Raw genomic sequence first — 19002 nt, 5'->3', positions numbered from 1 at the left:
TGATATATATGTGTCGGACACATAGTTCTTATGTGTACATATAAAATTCATGTGTAACCACACATACTATTCATTTGACTCATAAATTTCATGTGTACTTCTGAGTGGATTTTGTTTATGTAGACACATGAAAATCATGTGGAATGTGGAACATGGAAATTTGCCAATAAAAATGTGTCGAATTTTATAAGTGTTTGCTGGGGGAGAGGGGGGTGATGATAAATCCCACATAATTGTAAGCGAATCTTACATCCCCCGGTTGGGTGTGTGATTTGAGGTGTCACATGATAAGTTTTATTCGTTTGAGGTCGCTTTGCCTCATGTCTCATGCGAGCTTTTGCTCTCACTTTGAAATTCAATAATTGAATCCCCCTAATTTTCAGTTAATGTTGTACTAAGCTAAGTTAAGTTTTCTTTATTATGGAGGCTTTCAGCCTAAGCCTGGTTTGCCTCCGGATAATGTTGTACTAAGCACCTACTTATTGAAAACCAAACGTTTGATTTGAGAAAAGTCACAGTATTCTATTTTGCATCATTCTACGAACACGCTGTAAACTACATAATTATGATGCATGATAATTTTATGTTTGGGTTGTCCTCCAAATTGGAGAACAAAGAGGTGCTTAAACACCGTATGGTCGTTATAACCCTCCCTCCTTTACATCTGAACCAACATTTTGTTCAATATTGTACCATCTTCTAATAGGGAAAACAACTGCATGTTGCGTTATCACAAAATGCAACCTTCACTCTCTTCTCTGCTTCAGAGACCTAATTTAAAACTAATGATGGAGCTACTGAAAAAAAAAATAACGTAGTTTTTGGTTGTTTTATCCTACTACATGCATGGCGTTTTTTTGGAGTATACTGGGGTGCTACTCCAAAATATATAACGGCTTGTTTAGGACCCCACATTTGTATTTTCATAATTTATTACATTCCAGGAAAAATACTTGTACCAACATTGAACCATAACCGAAACAATTAAATTGAAAAATTTAAGATAAAGTGTATGACATACATCAATTTTGCGTTGTTCTAGGACACAACCCTTTAATTTTTTTTCGTGAATGAATCGCGAATTACATCAGCTGCTGGGAGAACTAAGCAACATAATTAAAAAAACTTTTGAAAAATGCGCAAATGATAATTTCATCACTGTTGTCATGAACTAAATGTTTTCCACAAACTCAGCCATCATAAACGAATACCACTTGGTTGCACATCATTCTGCTTGAACCTGAAAAGATATAACACAGCGCTGCTTTCCTGCCTCTGCTCATTACCGCTTCGGACGGCGTAGCATTAGGTAATGCAGAAAGTAATACCATGACAGCGGCTAAAGGTGGATCACGGTGACCATGACCACCACAATGAGGAATGAGACTTGGACAATTATATATGTAAAACCCCCTCCCCCATTAACAACAACCCGAAAAAGACATGAACTTTGACGATCACTTCTTTCCGGGAAATTAATTTTTAGAAACCACAATTAGGGGCAGTTCATTAACTACGTAGACAGTTTTGTTGGTGATTATTGACCCCCCCTCCCCCTGGGTAGACAATTGTCGATACATTTTTTTTTAAATTTGTTTGGGCTGTGGATAATGACCCCCCCCCCCCACTCTGTCTTCGTAGTTTATGAACAGCCCTTCATAAGTAAAAACAATTTTTTACACGCAGAACCAAAATTTAAAAAAATTGTTCATGAGGAGACATACTTTCGATGAATTACCAACAACTGACTGTAAAACAAATCTAGTACCTCTATATATGCATTAGATTAACATCCAAAGTCCATCCTTTTTACATATTCTGCACAAAAGAAACTTTCTGCCCGCTGCATTTATAAAAAAAACGGCGGGAAATCCTGTCAGGTGCGGTTACACATCGTTCTGCTTGAACCTGAAAAGATATAAAACAGCGCTGCTGTCGTGCCTCTGCTTATAACCGCTTCGGACGGCGTGGCACTTGGTCCTGCAGCAGCGGATAAAAGTGGATCACGGCGTGATCACCTGTCACATAACGAGGAATGTGACTTGGATATGCAAAATATCCCTCTCCCCCTCCCCCGTCTATAACGTCAACTCTAAAAAGACATGGATTTGACGATCACTTTTTTCAGGGAAATAAATTTTAAGCAAACTACAATTATAAGTAAAAACAAAAGCCAATATTTTCAAAACCATTGCTTAAGAGGAGACATACATCCGATGATATTGTGTTGGTAAATTACCAACAACTGACTGTAAAACATATCTGGTACCTCTATATATGCAGTATTAGCTTGACCACGGTTCAGTACAGTCGCTGTTTTTAATTCGCTTGTGTTCAATTAAATACCCTCGAGTGATGTTACATTACACGCGCGGTCGAACGGCCAAAGTGATAAGTCATCAAATTGCGAGTGTCAATAAACCCGGTGTGCAATATGTTCACCTAACGCAGTGGTTTAAATTTACCAGATGAATAATTCTAGTTTCCCCCGGCTGGGGGAAACCTCTGTTGGAGGTGGTGGAAAGATTTTAGTTATGGAAAGGAGAGAGGAGGGTAAATCCTTCCACGGAGTCTCTCCGATTCTCGTCGATAAAACAATTAAAGCTTACTGCGGGGAAGTAGCAAGCGCAAAAAAACGAAAGACGGGAAAATTCTCGACAACGTTAAAAGTGAATGCCAGGCCAGAAACCTGGCTAAAATCGAAAAGCTGGCTTAAGGAATTTCCACGTAAACGAGCACAAAACTCTTAACTCATGCAAAGTAGTGGTTTTTTGCCAGGACATAAAGTTTGACAGTGACCAAGACTTACTTGAAGACCTATCGAAAACAGGAATAACTGAAGTTCGGCAGATTATGAAAGGACGCGATGAGAACAAAACTCCCACTGGAATTTTTGTCCTCACTGTCAAGGGTACGGTTCCACCTAAAGAAGTAAAAATTGGGTTCATTCTGTTGGAAACAAGACCGTGGTATCCGAACCCTTTGAGGTGCTTCGTGTGCTATAAGTTCGGGCATATCGGAAAAAACTGTAACAGTGAAAAAAAGTGTAAGAAATGCGGTGAGGCATTCCATGAAATCTGTGAAAATGCAGAAAAATGTGTTAACTGTGGTGATTCTCATGGAGCATTCTTCAAAGGGTGCCCAGCATTCAAGAAAGAAGTAGCTATCACCAAAGTGAAAGTGGACAGAAATATTAACTTTTGGGAAGTTAGAAAAATAGTGGAAAGCGAAAATAAAATCACGTATTCAGATTCCATTAAAAGTGCATTAACCCAATAATTTGATGAGAAGATCAAACAATTAAATGAAGAAAAGAAATCCTACGCGGAAGCACTAAGGTTAGATCTGCAGAAACAGTTCGAACAAAAAATGAAGAAGATGGAAAATAAGCTCATGGAAATACAAAACCAGTTTGAACAGGCAGTAAATGCCTACGGAGAAGAAAAACAAAAAAGAAAAACGGCAGAAAAGGAGCTCGAAATTCAAAGAGAATTATTCCAAACTGGAGAACACACTGAAACTCTACGGATACAAACCATCAGGAAAACACACCAGGAGCCAAGGCAATCCCATCGAATTTCCCCCAAGGAAAAAGAAAGGTAACGATAAGATGAAAAAATGTGAAACGGTTGAGTACGTTAACTCAGAATCGGATGTCAGCTCTCAAGAGGGTGGTGATGATGAGATGCAACCCTAAACCCAATAATCGTCATCAAAACAACTAGAATGGATCCAACAGCAAACCGAAAATCAACCGAAATTATTCAATGGAATTGTAATGGCGTCAGAAAACAAGACGCAGAATTACGGATATTGATTAATGATTACAAGCCATCTCTAATCAGTCTACAAGAAACCAGAACAAACAGGTTTGTTTAACACTCAATTCCTGGTTACGATACCTTATTCTGCCACCGTCCTTCAGGACAAGGTGGAGTTACTATTGCAATCAAACATGGAATAAAACACTCAAAAATTCAACTTAACACAAGTCTTGAAGCAATAGCTATAAAATCAACCTACCTCGAAAAATGACTCTCTGCAGCATATATCTGTCACCAAATCAGATAGTTGACGAACATATAAACCAAGCTTGGCAAAACAAATGGTTCATGAACAACAGCAAGCTCAGGCAAATCAAGAACACCATTTCGGAATGGAGCACCTCATACAATAAAGATCGATATGCAAGCCGAATCATAACAAGGCTAAGAATTGGACATACCAAATTAACTCATGGCTACCTTGCAAGAAAATAAGACCCGGAAATATGTCTATCTTGTGGAATGCCAATTACCGTTCAGCATATATTAATCGATTGTCCCCGCTACGACGCAGAAAGAAAAACCAATCACCTGGGCTCCTCTTTACATGAAATACTAGGAGACGATGCAAATTCCATAGAAAAAACAATCAAGTTCTTGAAGGATATCAAAATCCATACGCTAATATAAACAACCACAATCAACATCGAACCTATGCTGATTCAACACAAAAAGAACGCAACAAAATTCACCACCAAAGAGACCTGTCAGTAAAATGCAATACTTATAAAGCCGACAAATGGCAATCAAGCCACAGTCATATTCAAAGCATTCACGGTTCAACTACAGTACAACCATACATCCAGCACTCATACAATGGGAAACGCAGACAGCAAAGATACCACCCAAAACGGTGACCAGGACGTCACCATAATCGAAAATCAAGAAGTCCACACGGGATACCTAGAAGACCACAACTGGAAGCTCTCACTTATCCTCGTCATAGTGTCAATCCAGCTAATCATCGGTATCATCAACATACTAAAGAAACAATGGAAGAAAGCAGCACTCAAATCTGCCAAATCTGTAGCAGTCCTCAACGTTTAATTAAGGAAGACCCGACCATGACCAGATCCAAGAAGGCAACCGGAAATAGGTTAAGAAGTGATAAATTCAAATACTAATTTTTAAGCATTAAACTGTAATTTATCAAAAACGACCCGAATGAGCAAATGGTTAAACGGTCGCTAATAAAGAACAACAACAACAACCTCTATATATGCAATTAGATTAACATCCAAAGTCCATCCTTTTTCCATATTCTGCACAAAAGATACGTTCTGCCCCGCCCCATTCATAATAATAAGTATAATAGTCAAAAAATGCATGACAAACATCAATTTTGCGTGGCGAACCAGCCAATGGCTGAAAGCCTTGTAAATAAAGAAAAAAAAAAAATCAATTTTGCGTGGTTCTACGTCATACTGCGGTCGTGTCTAGGACACAACCCTTTATTATTTTTTTTTAATAATAACATTGGTCATATCAAACGGCGCCGGTGGTGTATTGGTGAGCGTGATTACCTCTCACTCCAGCAGGCCTGGGTTCAATCCCAGTCGGCGCCGCCGGGATGTTCTGAGGCATAACATCTCTGATCACGCCTTCCTTCGGATGGGAAGTAAAGCCGTTGGTCCCCGGTTCATGAGTTGATGGGTCGATAGGTAGGGTCCAGGTGTGGGAGCTGCCTTCCTGGCACGTCGATAGCATTGGTGCTCAGCACGGAAAACAAGATCGACGGAAAAAACAAACCAAAGGAAAAAAAAAAAAAAAATTGGTCATATCATCACATGTTCCAGGGAACTATGCAGTTTCTGATGTGGGCCAAAAATCCTTCATGTGACACCTCAAATCACAGGAGAATTAGAATACAAGAGCTATGCTGTTTTTGAACGGAAAGTGTTGTGAACCCAAACTACCCGAAAATGATTCATTCCGTGAACTAGGCATTCAATCCCACATAAAAAAGGTATCTTTTAAAGTATATCTCGGATATACATATCCAGCGGCATTTTGAGATATTTAATTAAATGACTTTTTTGAAAAAATATTCCCCCTGATACACTGGTTTTCCACAATCCAAGAAAGAAAGAGCAGTAAAGTACATATTTTTTTGTGCTTGGTAAACCGTAACCGAAAACGCAAATTTTATTCCAAACACGCTTGGTTATATGCTAATAGGTACGAAGACCGATAAGAATGTCTTGTCCGGTTTGGAGCGGTGTGATCTGATCTTGTCTGCTTTGGATGATGGTCGTTTTCCCACATTCAATTATCATTATGTTGATTCCACTTTCGTCGGCTATGGTAGGCTTTTTCATGATTTCCCAGCGCTCGTCGTCGGTGGCGTTTGCGTGGACAGCAGAATGGGTTCTTTCTTTTGTTTCTACTCTACTTCTTTTTCGTCTCTTACAATGGGGTTTCCATTATTATTATTATGCAGAATTACTCAATACGTCAGCATCTGCAAATTCTGCGAGATTTCAACAGCCGAATAGTTCTGCAATTTATTTAGCAGAAATTCAGTAAAACAATTGCCGAGACTCAGCTAACAAATTAGAGTTTTGCTGAGACCTCAACTAACAAACAGATGTTTTGCAGAGATATCAGCAAAAGTAAATGCCGAGGTTATCGGCTGTTGGAGATTTCACCGAGCCATTAATTAACATCTCGGGCCTCCCGTTGCTCAGTCGGTAAAGGCGCAGCTACAAAGCAAGACCATACTGGTGGCTGGGTTCGATTCCCGGTCCGGTCTAGGACTTCCCTGGGCATAGAGTATGATTGTACTTGTCACACAATTATACTAATACAAAAATGTTACAGGCATCGAAAGCTCTCAATCAATAACTGTGGAAGTGCATCTAGAACACTAAGTTGAGAGCACGCAATAAACTAATATGCGATAAGCAATAAGCTTGAAATGCGAAGAAGAAAAAATAATTTATTAACATCTCAGTTAACCATGATAGGCATGAATCGTTGGTGCCCTGATACTGGACAGGACAGTGTGGAAGCGCGTCCACTGCCAAACTAACATTAACAAACTATCATCAAAGATGCATGGGTAGGAATAATTTTTTTCTTCTGCATTTTACCTTTTCTTCCCGATGCAAAGTGGTGAGGCTTAACTAACCCAAAGTAAAATGTAATTACAATCACTTCTAGAGGTTTACAGTCTGCTACCGAGCCAATCGACGGATGAATAAGTTGAGGTGGGCTCTCTTAAAACAACTCAGCTATGTCGTGGTCTAAACTCGTTCAGTGCAATGTGGTGCAAAAGTTCTGCAGTTGAAAATGATTTAAAAATTCACACGCAATCGCTTATCATAATAGATCTATTGCGTGTTGGCCGTTGTTATCTTTTGTTTGTTTCTTCTATTCTTCTTCGTTTTCTCACCGATCCAATGCGAAGAGTGTCTGCAAGAGGATTGCACTTCTTAAAATTTACATCAATAATGCAAACCACCCAAAGGAATTAATGAACGATACCAGTAAACAAGATAAATACCTGAAATGTTTCGACTCATAACTGTTTAACACCTCCAGACGCGCCTATTATTCAAAATGATTCAACCGCATTTTGATCTACCAACATTGGATCATGCGATGCGATAATTGTCATACAGCATCACGCTGCAGAAATTCATCCACGTGGTGCCTCTCTGTTCCATTATTGTCACCATAGGGTAGTTAAGTGTGCCAGTTTTGGCCCCACCTACCATTGCCAGTCAAGTTAAAGCATGCGTGTCCTTTGCAGTAACATAAGTCGTCAGTTTTGAACCCAGTGACCCCCTATTGATCTCATATTTATTTTATTTTTCATTCGTTACTAAATTTATTTCGATAGTAAATTTAATGATCTATCAAGCTAAACATTGCATTAGGTCCTAAGTAACATTGATCGATTCTCTTCGTCAACTTTCTCTTTCGTTAACTACTTAAGCACAGAACCGTTTCTTGATGTGTTTGACGTATTAGATGCTATATAGAAAGTCGACAAAGAGAATCTGTCAATGTTACTTAGGACCTAATGCAATGTTCAGCTTGATATTTTCTATACAGAAACCATGAACATGTATTTTAAATCTGTATCTCCTGGGCACAATTAAATTAATAAGCTTTCTTCAGCGAGTTATCCAAAACCAACTAGGATAAGCACGCATACAATGTTTATATAAGATTGATTACAAACATGCACAGTAGACTGATGCAAAATTTGACTTTTTCGCTCCACAGTGCTTAAATGGTTTCAAATCGGATCTTGATTAGCCTCCCAAAGTTACAACTCATTTGGTTATAAACAAACTTCGCACAAGCCATTTGAAGTTTACATGTAAATTACTATGGGAAATCTCAACTTTTTGTTCATTGCCTTCTAGTCTTTTTCCATATTGAGCTGCGAAACAGTTCAACACCCATTCTTAAAGAAAATTTTCACAGCTACAACTTTGCTGAAGACCGTTTCTATGTAAAACGAGACAAGAAAAAGTTATTAATTATTTAAGAGATTGGTAAACTTATGACATGATCAAGCAGCTGCTCTGTAGGCAACACTGTATTTTGCAGTGTGACATAGTAGCCATGATTTTTGTTTCCTATTCAACGCCCCAGAAACACCAATGTTGCCTGCTGAGCCGTTGATTGAGCATGATCATAAGACATCAGCGCATTGAACCATTGATAACTTTCGATCCTTGCATTTAATCAAAAAGTGGTCGTCAGCAAAGTTGTAGCTGGAAAAATTTCCTACAAGTACAATTGAAAGTTTTTGAAGTAAACCGAAATTGTGAATTATTTGATAGACATGAACAAAAATCTTGGTTTTACCATAGTAATCCCCATACGAACTTCAAATGGTTTGTGCCATCTCAGTTTCTCACCAAATGGGGTCAAATTTTGAGAGGTTAGTCAGGATCCGATTTGGAATCGTTTAAGTATTGTGGAGCGAAAATTTCAAATTTTGCATCACTCTAATGCACACGCATGGAAAGACACGGATGCTGGAGCTTTTCAACGATCTCTGGCTCACCAACTCGTACCCGGTGTTCACGTGGACTCCTCTCTCCTCGTCCTTAAGCAGCTGATGAACTGGGGACTAACCGGGAATGTAGTGAACTTTGCTAAAGTGACTTACACGACCGCTCTTTTCGGGTTATTGTAGGAAAAACGCTGTCCCGGACTTTCGACAAGGGGGTCGGGAGTCCCTCAAGGGTCCTTTATTGTTGTTACCAAAATGGGTACATACCCAGACAACCAGAATGCTCGTATATTCAAAGTTGTTTCTGTGATATACAAACATATATACAAACAAACAAATCGTATAGATTGCAAAAAGGGCCTATACCTACAAAAGTGGACGCTATATACGTGCAAATTTCAATTTCTTTTTAAACGAGTTGATTTGACATTATACACGATTTAATCTGTAATAAAAAATTCAATTTGAAAAGCCTTACGATGCAATCCGATTTAATTTGTGATACAGTACGCTGAAAAAATGATTCATCGCATATAAATTTGCGGAAATTTGCATTCTATACGATTTAACTTAAACATAATGCGATGTATGTCATACTTATATGCGATGTTGACTTAAAATGTAGTTATTTACAATGCTGTCTGTACATTGTTATACGACTTCTGGTTGTCTGGGTATTTTCATTTACGCGGACGATGTTCTCCTGGTCGTCCCGGGAAGGACATCTACACGGAGACGGATCAAAATGCAGGCCGCTGTGTCTGGGTTGTTAGGTGGGCCGATTCCGTAGGTTACGTAGCTTTTTTTATTATTATTCTTTATTTGAGAGATTTTTAGCCATAGGCTAGTTCATCTCTTAGTCAGAGTGCTGGGTGTGCTGGTTGACAGGTCCCTGTCTTTCGATAGGCACCTCCAAGCAGTCAAGGTCAGCATTAAAAGTTGGGTTAATATTAGCAAGAGCATCTCTCGACTGAATCGTACCAACAACAGGAACATCCGCTTCCGGGTAGCCATTGACAGCCGCCTCTTCTATGACCTGGAGGTGACGGCGCTCGCTATCGACAGAGTTATACACACACCAGAACCCATCTATAACAGCTACATCTTGATTGCCTCCGGGCTCCTACCTTTCCTGAATTTAAGAAAAAAAGCGGAGAAAATCAACCAAAAAGTTTAAGATCGCACCATTTTGTCAAATTTCAAGTTTTTTACCCGCCCTAATAAAAAATAACCATAAACGAACGATAACCCAAATCATTGAACTATTCCACAAATGGTTTGGATGATACCCAGAACACGTCGTTAAGCAAATTAACCATACAATTTTTATTAGGGCGCTCTTAGGTCATTCCTCCAATACATTTAGTTTTCTTTAAAGCCTAATTAATCGTGTTGTGTTTCAGATCGATCCTGAGGTAACAGGCTGTACACAGTTTGACAATTTACACTACCTTACTCAAAACGCGCCACGGGCGCCATTTTTTTTCACCTTGTAAAAAATTGAAAATAAGGCGTCCTTTTATATTTTTTCATTGGCTCACAAAAAATATCAAACTTTGCTTTCTTTTTGGCCATTTGAATGAGAACCTCCCCTTAACGCATACTGGGTGAGGAATCTATTGCTTTTTTACATCGTGCTATTCAAATGAGAGTTGGGTATCCGAGTTCCTCGAGCTACTTTTGAATCGATCGGGTTCTAGCGTAGCATTCACACATGTACGGAGTTGTTACCACCGCCACAAACTGCCATGACTACAATCGTCGCCATATTTTTTTGCCAATCAGCGCTAAAAGTCACGTACAAAATGACTAGAGAAAATTAAGCAACGTGAGTGATTCATCATGTTTGCAAGCATCAGAAGATTTGGCGCTTTCTGCGTTGTTTGATTTTTTTTCTCCCGGACCAGATATTTGTGGCATCGCGAGTGATAATGATTAATTTCACTTGGTGTTGGTTCACTTGCAACTATTTTTGCAAAAAAAAAAAAAAAAAAAAATTAAGTGTTTTCGAACGAAATTGATATCGAAAGTGTACCAAAAGTGCTTCTGAACGTGTTTCGCAGTTGGGTGTGGTGAAATTCGCGGTTGTTTTCAGTGAAAATTTCGCATCACAAATTTGCTCGCCGAGTTCCCTTTTTTTGCCGTTCGACGGCATCGGGAATGCGCTCCGGGATATATTGATTTGGTGAGTACGTTCCAATTGAGGATTGTTCTTGTACATTTCTCGATTGCATTTTCGAGGGGACGTGTCTGCTTTTGTGGGCAGTGCGTTTGATGGTCGGTTTTGTAGTATCCTTTTAAATATAATGTCTCATGTCCAAATAACCTCGATTTTCGGTCTATTGATACAATGCTTTAGTATTATATTTTCAAAACATAAAATGATGCATTATGTCATTTCATGGCACATAAAACTAAAAGTGTGTGTATAGGACCCAATAATCTAGGTTATTTGTATTTTGTAAAACATCTTTATTTTTTATTATATTTTTCATTTTACTACATATTTTATATACATTATATATTACATGATACTGGGACGGGAGGGAGCTTCAGGGCATCATTGATGTTGTAACTGGACAATGCAGTGGAGTGCCAACCGGAGTCTAGGAGGGAATGTGTACTGTCATTTTAGATAGTTACATTTCACTCCAACAGTTGCAATGAATTTGACGCGCTCTTCTTAAACAAACCATCCCGTGGAAAGCTTAACATGAATTGCGAATTTCGTTATTTGTTTTGTTGGATCTTACTGTTGGAAGGAGATTCTCTTATTCCCGCGGGTTTCGCGTAAGTGCCTCTGCTTACGGGCCCGTCCAACCCTTTTTGGCCCTTCATACAGCAGTATGTTGAATTCAGAATGATGACGGAATTTGATCTTGCTGTTGAGTGGAGCCGCATGCACGGCAAGACCCAAGCTAGGATGGTGGCTACTTACATGCATACATACATACATACATACATACATCAGCGCTAAAAGTCACGTACCAGTTGTGCTAATCGCTAGATGTACTAGCGTTGTTTTCATGGATATCATTTTTTTTTTTTTTTTTTTTTTTTTAATCTTTATTTTAGAGATTTTTAGCCTGAGGCTAGTTCATCTCTTAAAAATGGATATCAAACAAGCGGATTCTTCAAACAAACGAATGCGTTAGAATACAAATTACAAACACAAAACACAAAAAACCCCGGCGTAGAGAAAAATTTCAATTTTTCATTTATTTTTTTTCAGGGTACACGTGAAGAACGAATCTCCAATCCGCACGGCACCAACAATGACACGCCGAACAATCTTACGGTACAAATTCCGCAACAGACGCGATCGCTGCTGCGACACTCGAACAGTATGTCCTCGAATCCACATTCAAACTCGAGTTCAACACCGGCCTCGCCGCATCTGCTGTCGAACAGCTCCAGCGGTCACCTACATCACACGCTCTCGAATGGTGGCTCGCTTCATCACCATCCCCAGTATCAGAGCCAGTCGTCAGTAAGTTCCCAAAGTTCATCGATAATTTCGACAGTTCCACCACTTCAGCGGTTACTAGAAGACCATCTCAGTAAACCGGCACCATATCCGATGATTGTGATACCTAACAGTGGGGGTTATTGGCTAGACGGTACTGATCATGATTCAGGCTATGACATCCCTTCTCACACTACGTGGCGGGTGGGCAAGATCGAATCTGACGACACGGCCAAATGTTACCGAAGGTTTTTCAGCTCACGGGAACACTCGAATCTTGTAGGTCACGATGATCAACTCGGTCCAGTATTGCTCTCGATCAAGTCGGAGAATGTAGCAAATCAAGATCACATTCGAATATTACTCCGACTAAGAACCGGAACCATGCACGAAATCATTCCAGCTTCGTGTTTAGGATCAAACCCGTCTCCGATCAAGATGGCACGACTTCTAAATGAACAGATCAACGTAGATAGTTTCATGCCTGTGCTGTGTCCGAAAGCATCCACGTTAATCGCGAGTTACGATGAACACGTGTTAGTAACGAACTTTAAATTTGGCGTTTTATATCAACGGTACGGGCAGACCACGGAGGAAGAACTCTTCTGCAACAGCGACACGACTCCAGCACTCGAAGAGTTCCTCGACCTACTGGGACAACGAATACGACTTCGTGATCACAAAGGTTACAGAGGTGGTCTGGATATTCAGAACGGTCACACCGGTGACACCGCTGTATACGAAATATTCAAAGAACGGGAAATTATGTTCCATGTGTCTACGCTTCTACCGTACACCGAAGGCGATCCCCAACAATTACAACGGAAGCGCCACATCGGTAACGATATCGTGGCAATCGTATTCCAGGAGGAAAACACACCTTTCTCCCCAGCGATGATTGCAAGTCATTTCCTGCACGCGTTCATCGTTATCCAGCCTGTGGATCCAAACACACCAAATTGCCGGTATAAGATTTCAGTAACTGCTCGGGATGATGTGCCGTTCTTTGGCCCAACCCTCCCCCAACCATCAGTATTTAAGAAGGGACCAGAGCTGAAAGAATTTCTCCTCACCAAGCTGATCAACGCAGAAAACGCTTGCTACAAAGCGGACAAATTTGCTCAGTTAGAGCTGCGTACGAGAACGTCATTACTTCAGAATTTAGTAGATGAACTGAAGGAGAAAACGCGAGAATTTTTAGGAGCTGATTTGCTAGGAGCTCCTTCTTCTCCTACTCCGGAAACGCCCAAATCCGAAGGTGGCTTTACCGGTTCGCGATTTATCGACACAGTAAAGAAAGCTCTAAACGCTCGTCTTCGCTCACAAAATTCTGATCCCACGAACGGAAGCGTCGAATCCAATCCAAAGCATCAGAATTCCATCAAGAAATCGAAGGAGATCTCCGACGTGCCCTGTGGACCGGGACAAGTAGTTAATGTAAGTATTATTATTGTTTTAGCTTTAACTCCTAAATTCTATTGGCCAACTTCACCCCGAAACAGATCGGTCGATCACTTTCGAAAAGTAGCACGACGGGCTCGCGGAAGTCTCCCAACGATTCAGTAGCCTCCTCACCGGACATCACATCCCGCTGTTCGATCAATCCAAACAATATGAACAACAATAATAACAACACAACCAACAACAACCATCACGGTGGTAATGGTGCCCATAGTGCTAAAGGACATTCCGATGGCGTTAGCAATAATAACAACAACAATATTAACGGCCCAGTGGCAATGTCCGAAACTAGTGATGACTCCAGCTTGAACAGTGTTGATCTGGATCCGATGGGTAAGTGTCATCCCCTTCTCACATTTTCACTCACCAACCATATCCGCAATGCAACTTGATTGCGCGTAATAGCCGCAGTTATTGTTCATAACAGTCTTCATGGTAGCTTTAGCCAATTTGTATACTAATAATTCAATGTTTTGCTCTCTTTTCCCCATTTTTTCTCTTTCTTCGCTTTTTGCTGCAAATTTTCAAACAAATTACAACAATTTGCCCACACATTTGCGTTGCTTTTGGTTTTCCCGACTGGCACTTTGTTTCATTTTTTATTTAATCCTAATTTCAAAATTGATTTACGAATCAAAGTTTTCCCAAATGTAGATGCCGGAGCGACGTACATTGACAGTGACACCGGGCTGGAATCGATGTCCTCGGCTGATGCTACAACCAAAGCCTGTTCGCTCTGCTTGGACGGGGACCGGGTGGAGCGATCAACGAACGGAGGTGGCAGCGTGATCAGCGTCAGCGTCGGAACTGGAAGCACTGGGTGTGATAGCACGCGTGATCTGCGGTGCAGTACCGGAAGTGCCGGTACGAATGTGAGTAGTTGTGGTGGTGGTGGCGGCGGTGGCAATACCGTTAGTGGTGCAGGCACTGGGACACTCCTGATAACGCCGGATGTTATGCAGCAAATGGACGGGTTTAAGCAAGAAATTACCCGACTAAAGTGTGATAAACTGGATCTCCTGAGGCAGAATGTGGTAAGTAGATGTGTACTCCATTTTAGTATATTGTATTCGTATGTGAACGAATTTTCCGATTTCATGATTATGATTAGCATGGGTAAATATCAAATAGTAATTTGAATATAGTGAGAATTTGACAGTTTCGCCTTTTGTATGACCACTATCGTGGGTCAACTTTACAACTCTCTGCTCCCCACTGCTCTTTCGATTGTATTGAGGTCCCAAAAAACTGCCTAATTTGATCGAATTTGGTTATGATCTTGGAATTTTTTATATTCTTTATTTTCTGTATGCAAAGTGTAGGTGTATAACAGTAGGTGTGTTTCTGTATTTAATTCGACCGCTTATACTGGAATTCATGTTACTAAGTTCCCTAATTCTTATCTGTTTTATGTATATAAATGAGCCATTACTGCTTTACTATTCATTCATCATTCAACAAGCAACAATATGAATAATAGTTGTTGGCTTGTTCGGTTGAGTGGTTGCTCATTATAGCACTGCTATCGCTCGATATTAAGAGATCGAGATATAGAATAAGAATAGCCTACTAGACCGTTTGAAGGGGCCGAGATAACCATCGACATATGGAAAAAGTGCCGCACTATCCAGTATTATGAATGCTTATCGACTCCCGATAGGGGCTTGTTGTCACAAGCAGTGCTGTAAATTCTCAAAATCATTTGAACATTTTTGATGAAAATGAGAAAAGTAGCTATTCGCTATCAAAGGGGACCTTCTCCGAATGGGTGATATCAGTTGCTTAGTCATTTGACGAAGGCATGGATCATTCTCATTTGAGAAACGCTATATATCATTCGATTGAGTGTAACCTACACACAAACGGAGCTCTGGTCGACATTCTGGCGAAAAAGCTAAGCCAACCCGACACCAACCTGACTTCTATCAAAACCCAATCCGATGTTGACCCGACATTGACCCGACATAAACCCAAAATTGACCCGACATTAACACGACATTGGGTCGACATCGACCTTAAATTAGCCTTACGTTGATCCGACATCGGGTCGACTTGTCTGTTCGGGATAATTTTCCTGGATTTCTTCCATACTCCACTGTCGTATATCAAATGATACTGAGTGACTCAATTGACAGTGACAGTGAGCTTCGAATGAGAAAGGGGCTCTTCAAATTATGGCCATGTGAGAATTCGTTTTCACAGAATTGATTGAATGGTTGTAGTGGTTCATCTTCAATCGAATGATATGAAAATTTACAGCACTGCTTCCCAAAAAATTTACCCAAAGGCGTTGTTGAAACTTGTGAGTCACAAGTTTCAACAACGCCTTTGGGTAAATTTTTTGGGAAGGTCAATTTTAATAAAACTTGTTGGTACATTTTTCGGTTTAATTCTGGGAAGTGCTTAACTGAGGATTTTATACGATCGAGTAAATTATAGTCCCAGTAACTAGTTGTGGATAAACATTTAATCCATTCTTTAATCTACTTCATATGATTTATCAAGTTTGAAAGTATCCAAAGTACCCAAGTAACACACATTGATTGAATTATGTTGAGCAAACTTCTTTACAACCAAAACCAGTCATACTGAGGTTACATACACTGCTATAAAACATGTATGTTACTTGGATAGCCCGTACAGTCCAAAAAAGCCCGCCACGACAGTAATCAAGATTGAAAAAATGGCCTGGGATCATATTAATCATAAGATACAAATAAAGGAATAAATTAATTAGTAAGAAGTTTGGTTTGAAGATTCTGAAAATTAATTACTGTACAAATCCACTTGGTGCATTCGATGGGTTCCCACATATTTATGGCCCTGAGTTTCCATAAATATAAATACGACCATGCATAGGACGATACTGATAATAATAAAACTACTGTATATGAAGCGTTCTTGGCAAATTGTTCATGGCATGTTCTGTAAAATAACATCTTGTTCATATTCAAAAATCACAAATTCATGCATTTAAAAAATGTCGGCACTAAAAGTTTTAAAAATGTGAGGCATTTTATGTGATAATAATGGTGGTACATTTCAAGCAAGTATTACCGGCCCTGTATAGACAATTTTTCTGATGTTGGATAAATTTGAAGTTTTTTTTAAATCTTTATTAGTGTACTATCCACAATAGCTGACAGTTGGTTTTTTTTAAACGATACTAGCGAGAACTGATTGTTCTTGCAAGCGACCACTACTGCCTCTACTTTTTAGCTACTGTACCTGCCCATAGATGTCGCCACTTGTCTTCGTATCATTGGAATTGCTTGTTATGTACTGTCCTTGTTATGTTACAATAAATAAACGTTTAAAGATTCCCATACTTCCGCTATGGCAGGACGGTCAATTTATCATTTCAATATTTCCTTTTATCACACTATGTACAAATCGGGTCCTATCCGTGCGCGATCATAATGGTACCGTGGTGACATCTATGGGAACAGTAGTTAATTTATGTTAAGGGTAGAGGCAGTAGTAGTCGCTTGCAAGAACACTGACGGATTAAGAAGAATTAAACTGATTCATAAATAGCATTCATGTACACTGATACTGCAGTGTGAATGAAACATTCCGTTCCTTAATTTCTAAATGTAAATTATTATCCATTTATTTTCAGACCTGCCAGCGTGACATCAAACGGCTACGGGAGCGTGAACTTTCTCTGCAAGGCGACCTGGCCGCTGCCGGCAAAGAAATTCTACGACTACGTGACCTCCTGAAGGAGTACATGCCAGCGGCCGCAACCGAACCCTTTAAGTAAAGAAACCGAAGCACTGATAAACTCGAGTGGAAAACCAAAATCAGAGAGAAATCATCATCCGAATCACCCACCACCATTTTCGTTATTTCGTTATATATATGCCATTCTATATGAAAAAGATAAACTTAAAAATTGTTAGTTTTGTTCCTTATCGCAAAATATTATTTGTATTTTTTTTTTGAACCACTTAAAGATCATAATATCAAATGAAAGGTGATTAAAAATACTTGTAAAAAATACAATGATTTAAAAAAAATTGAATTTTGTATTGAAAAACTTTGATTGTATTAGTTTTTTCATGGTTTCCAGTGTAGACAGAGGGCGCAATATGTTTTTATATTTTTCCTTGAAAATTAAGGTTTTTTTTACACAACATATCAATTGATCAGTGATGTGTTTTTTCGTTTTTGAGTTATATTTCTTTAAGTTACTCCTATAAAAAACGAAAAAAAAACTTCGCTGATTTTTTGATATGCTGTGAAAAAAAGCGTAAATTTTGAAGGAAAGATATAAAAACATATTGCGCCCTCTGTCTACAAACCATGAAAACCATGAAAAACAAATACAAAATTCCAATTTTAAAATATGTTTCTTAAAAAGGATTTATTACCTTTCATTTATTCATTCCTTGTGTTCAGAGTTATTCAAAAAAGATGCAACAGCTGTTGGCAAAGCAATTTGGTTCACCGAAGCATGTAATTCCTTAATAACGTGGAAGTTTTCTTCAGGATGGATCATTTTCAAAGCTATCCGAATCCGTTCTACAAGTCCTTTGTGTTAATCCTGGGCTTGTGTGATCTCCTGTAGGGCGTATCGATAGTAGTGAGCAGGGATAATTCTCATCCCTTTCAAATTCTTAATGCTATCTGCACCATTCTGTGCAAACACAAATGCTTTACCGGCATTAGCAAGATTGAGGAACTTGGAAAGTGCTGCATGCTGTCCAAAAACGTACTATGTATACTTACCACAAATCTCATCCAGAGTTGTAGAACTGTGATTCTCTTGTCGTACACAATCATATTATAGACTGTGAGTTGTGCCTCCTAGAGGATTATTCGGATATGATCGGTTAAAATACTGGAAAAGATAACCGATTTTAATTTCGGGAAAAATGCCATCTCAGAATTGGCTCTTTTATATTGGTTATAATCATAGTTTTTTTTATGACGGTAGCACATCTACACCACGAAGATTGATCACATTCTTTTGTACAGATATTCTCTTCTCAACTGCTATAATAACTGCTTTGAAATCGGCTCAGTGGTTCAAAAATTGTGAATTAAAAAGAAGTCATTTTTTTAAATCGATTTTTTGGATCACCCAACATGGAAATGGTCACCCTAATGACAACACAATAAATACGGGTCAAATATTATGCGATAAGGAAAAAACCTACCACTATATCGTTTAGCTATGGAATGGAATGGAAGCGCAATCAAGGGATGGAATGCAAATTAGATGAAGAAGCACAGCTTCTAATCAGCTAGCTTCAATCTTATTATAATCA

General features: G+C 39.3%; 1 protein-coding gene and 1 pseudogene across 7 annotated transcripts in view; both read left to right on the top strand.

The window, feature by feature from the left end:
* The window catches only part of LOC135708690 (rap1 GTPase-activating protein 1-like), a 265252-nt gene extending 247415 nt beyond the window's left edge, over positions 1-17837 (top strand). For 6 of the 7 annotated variants that reach the window (XM_065230788.1, XM_065230793.1, XM_065230790.1 and 3 more), the window contains 4 exons: positions 12032-13702; positions 13768-14059; positions 14366-14760; positions 17349-17837. In XM_065230788.1, the coding sequence (XP_065086860.1) occupies positions 12032-13702; positions 13768-14059; positions 14366-14760; positions 17349-17492 (2502 nt within the window). In that variant the 3' untranslated portion in view covers positions 17493-17837. The remainder of the gene's footprint in view (positions 1-12031; positions 13703-13767; positions 14060-14365; positions 14761-17348) is intronic. The other variant, XM_065230789.1, reaches the window with a different exon arrangement.
* On the top strand, positions 2416-4999 carry LOC135708692 (uncharacterized; annotated as a pseudogene).
* Positions 17838-19002: the final 1165 nt, after the last annotated feature.

The sequence above is a fragment of the Ochlerotatus camptorhynchus genome, unplaced genomic scaffold (genome assembly GCF_037179485.1).
Source record: "Ochlerotatus camptorhynchus isolate MF236.1 unplaced genomic scaffold, CSIRO-AGI_Acam_v1.1 ptg000331l, whole genome shotgun sequence".
Lineage (NCBI taxonomy): Eukaryota > Metazoa > Arthropoda > Insecta > Diptera > Culicidae > Ochlerotatus > Ochlerotatus camptorhynchus.
The sequence above is the reverse complement of the archived record's forward strand: the minus strand, read 5'-3'. Positions and strand labels throughout refer to the sequence as shown.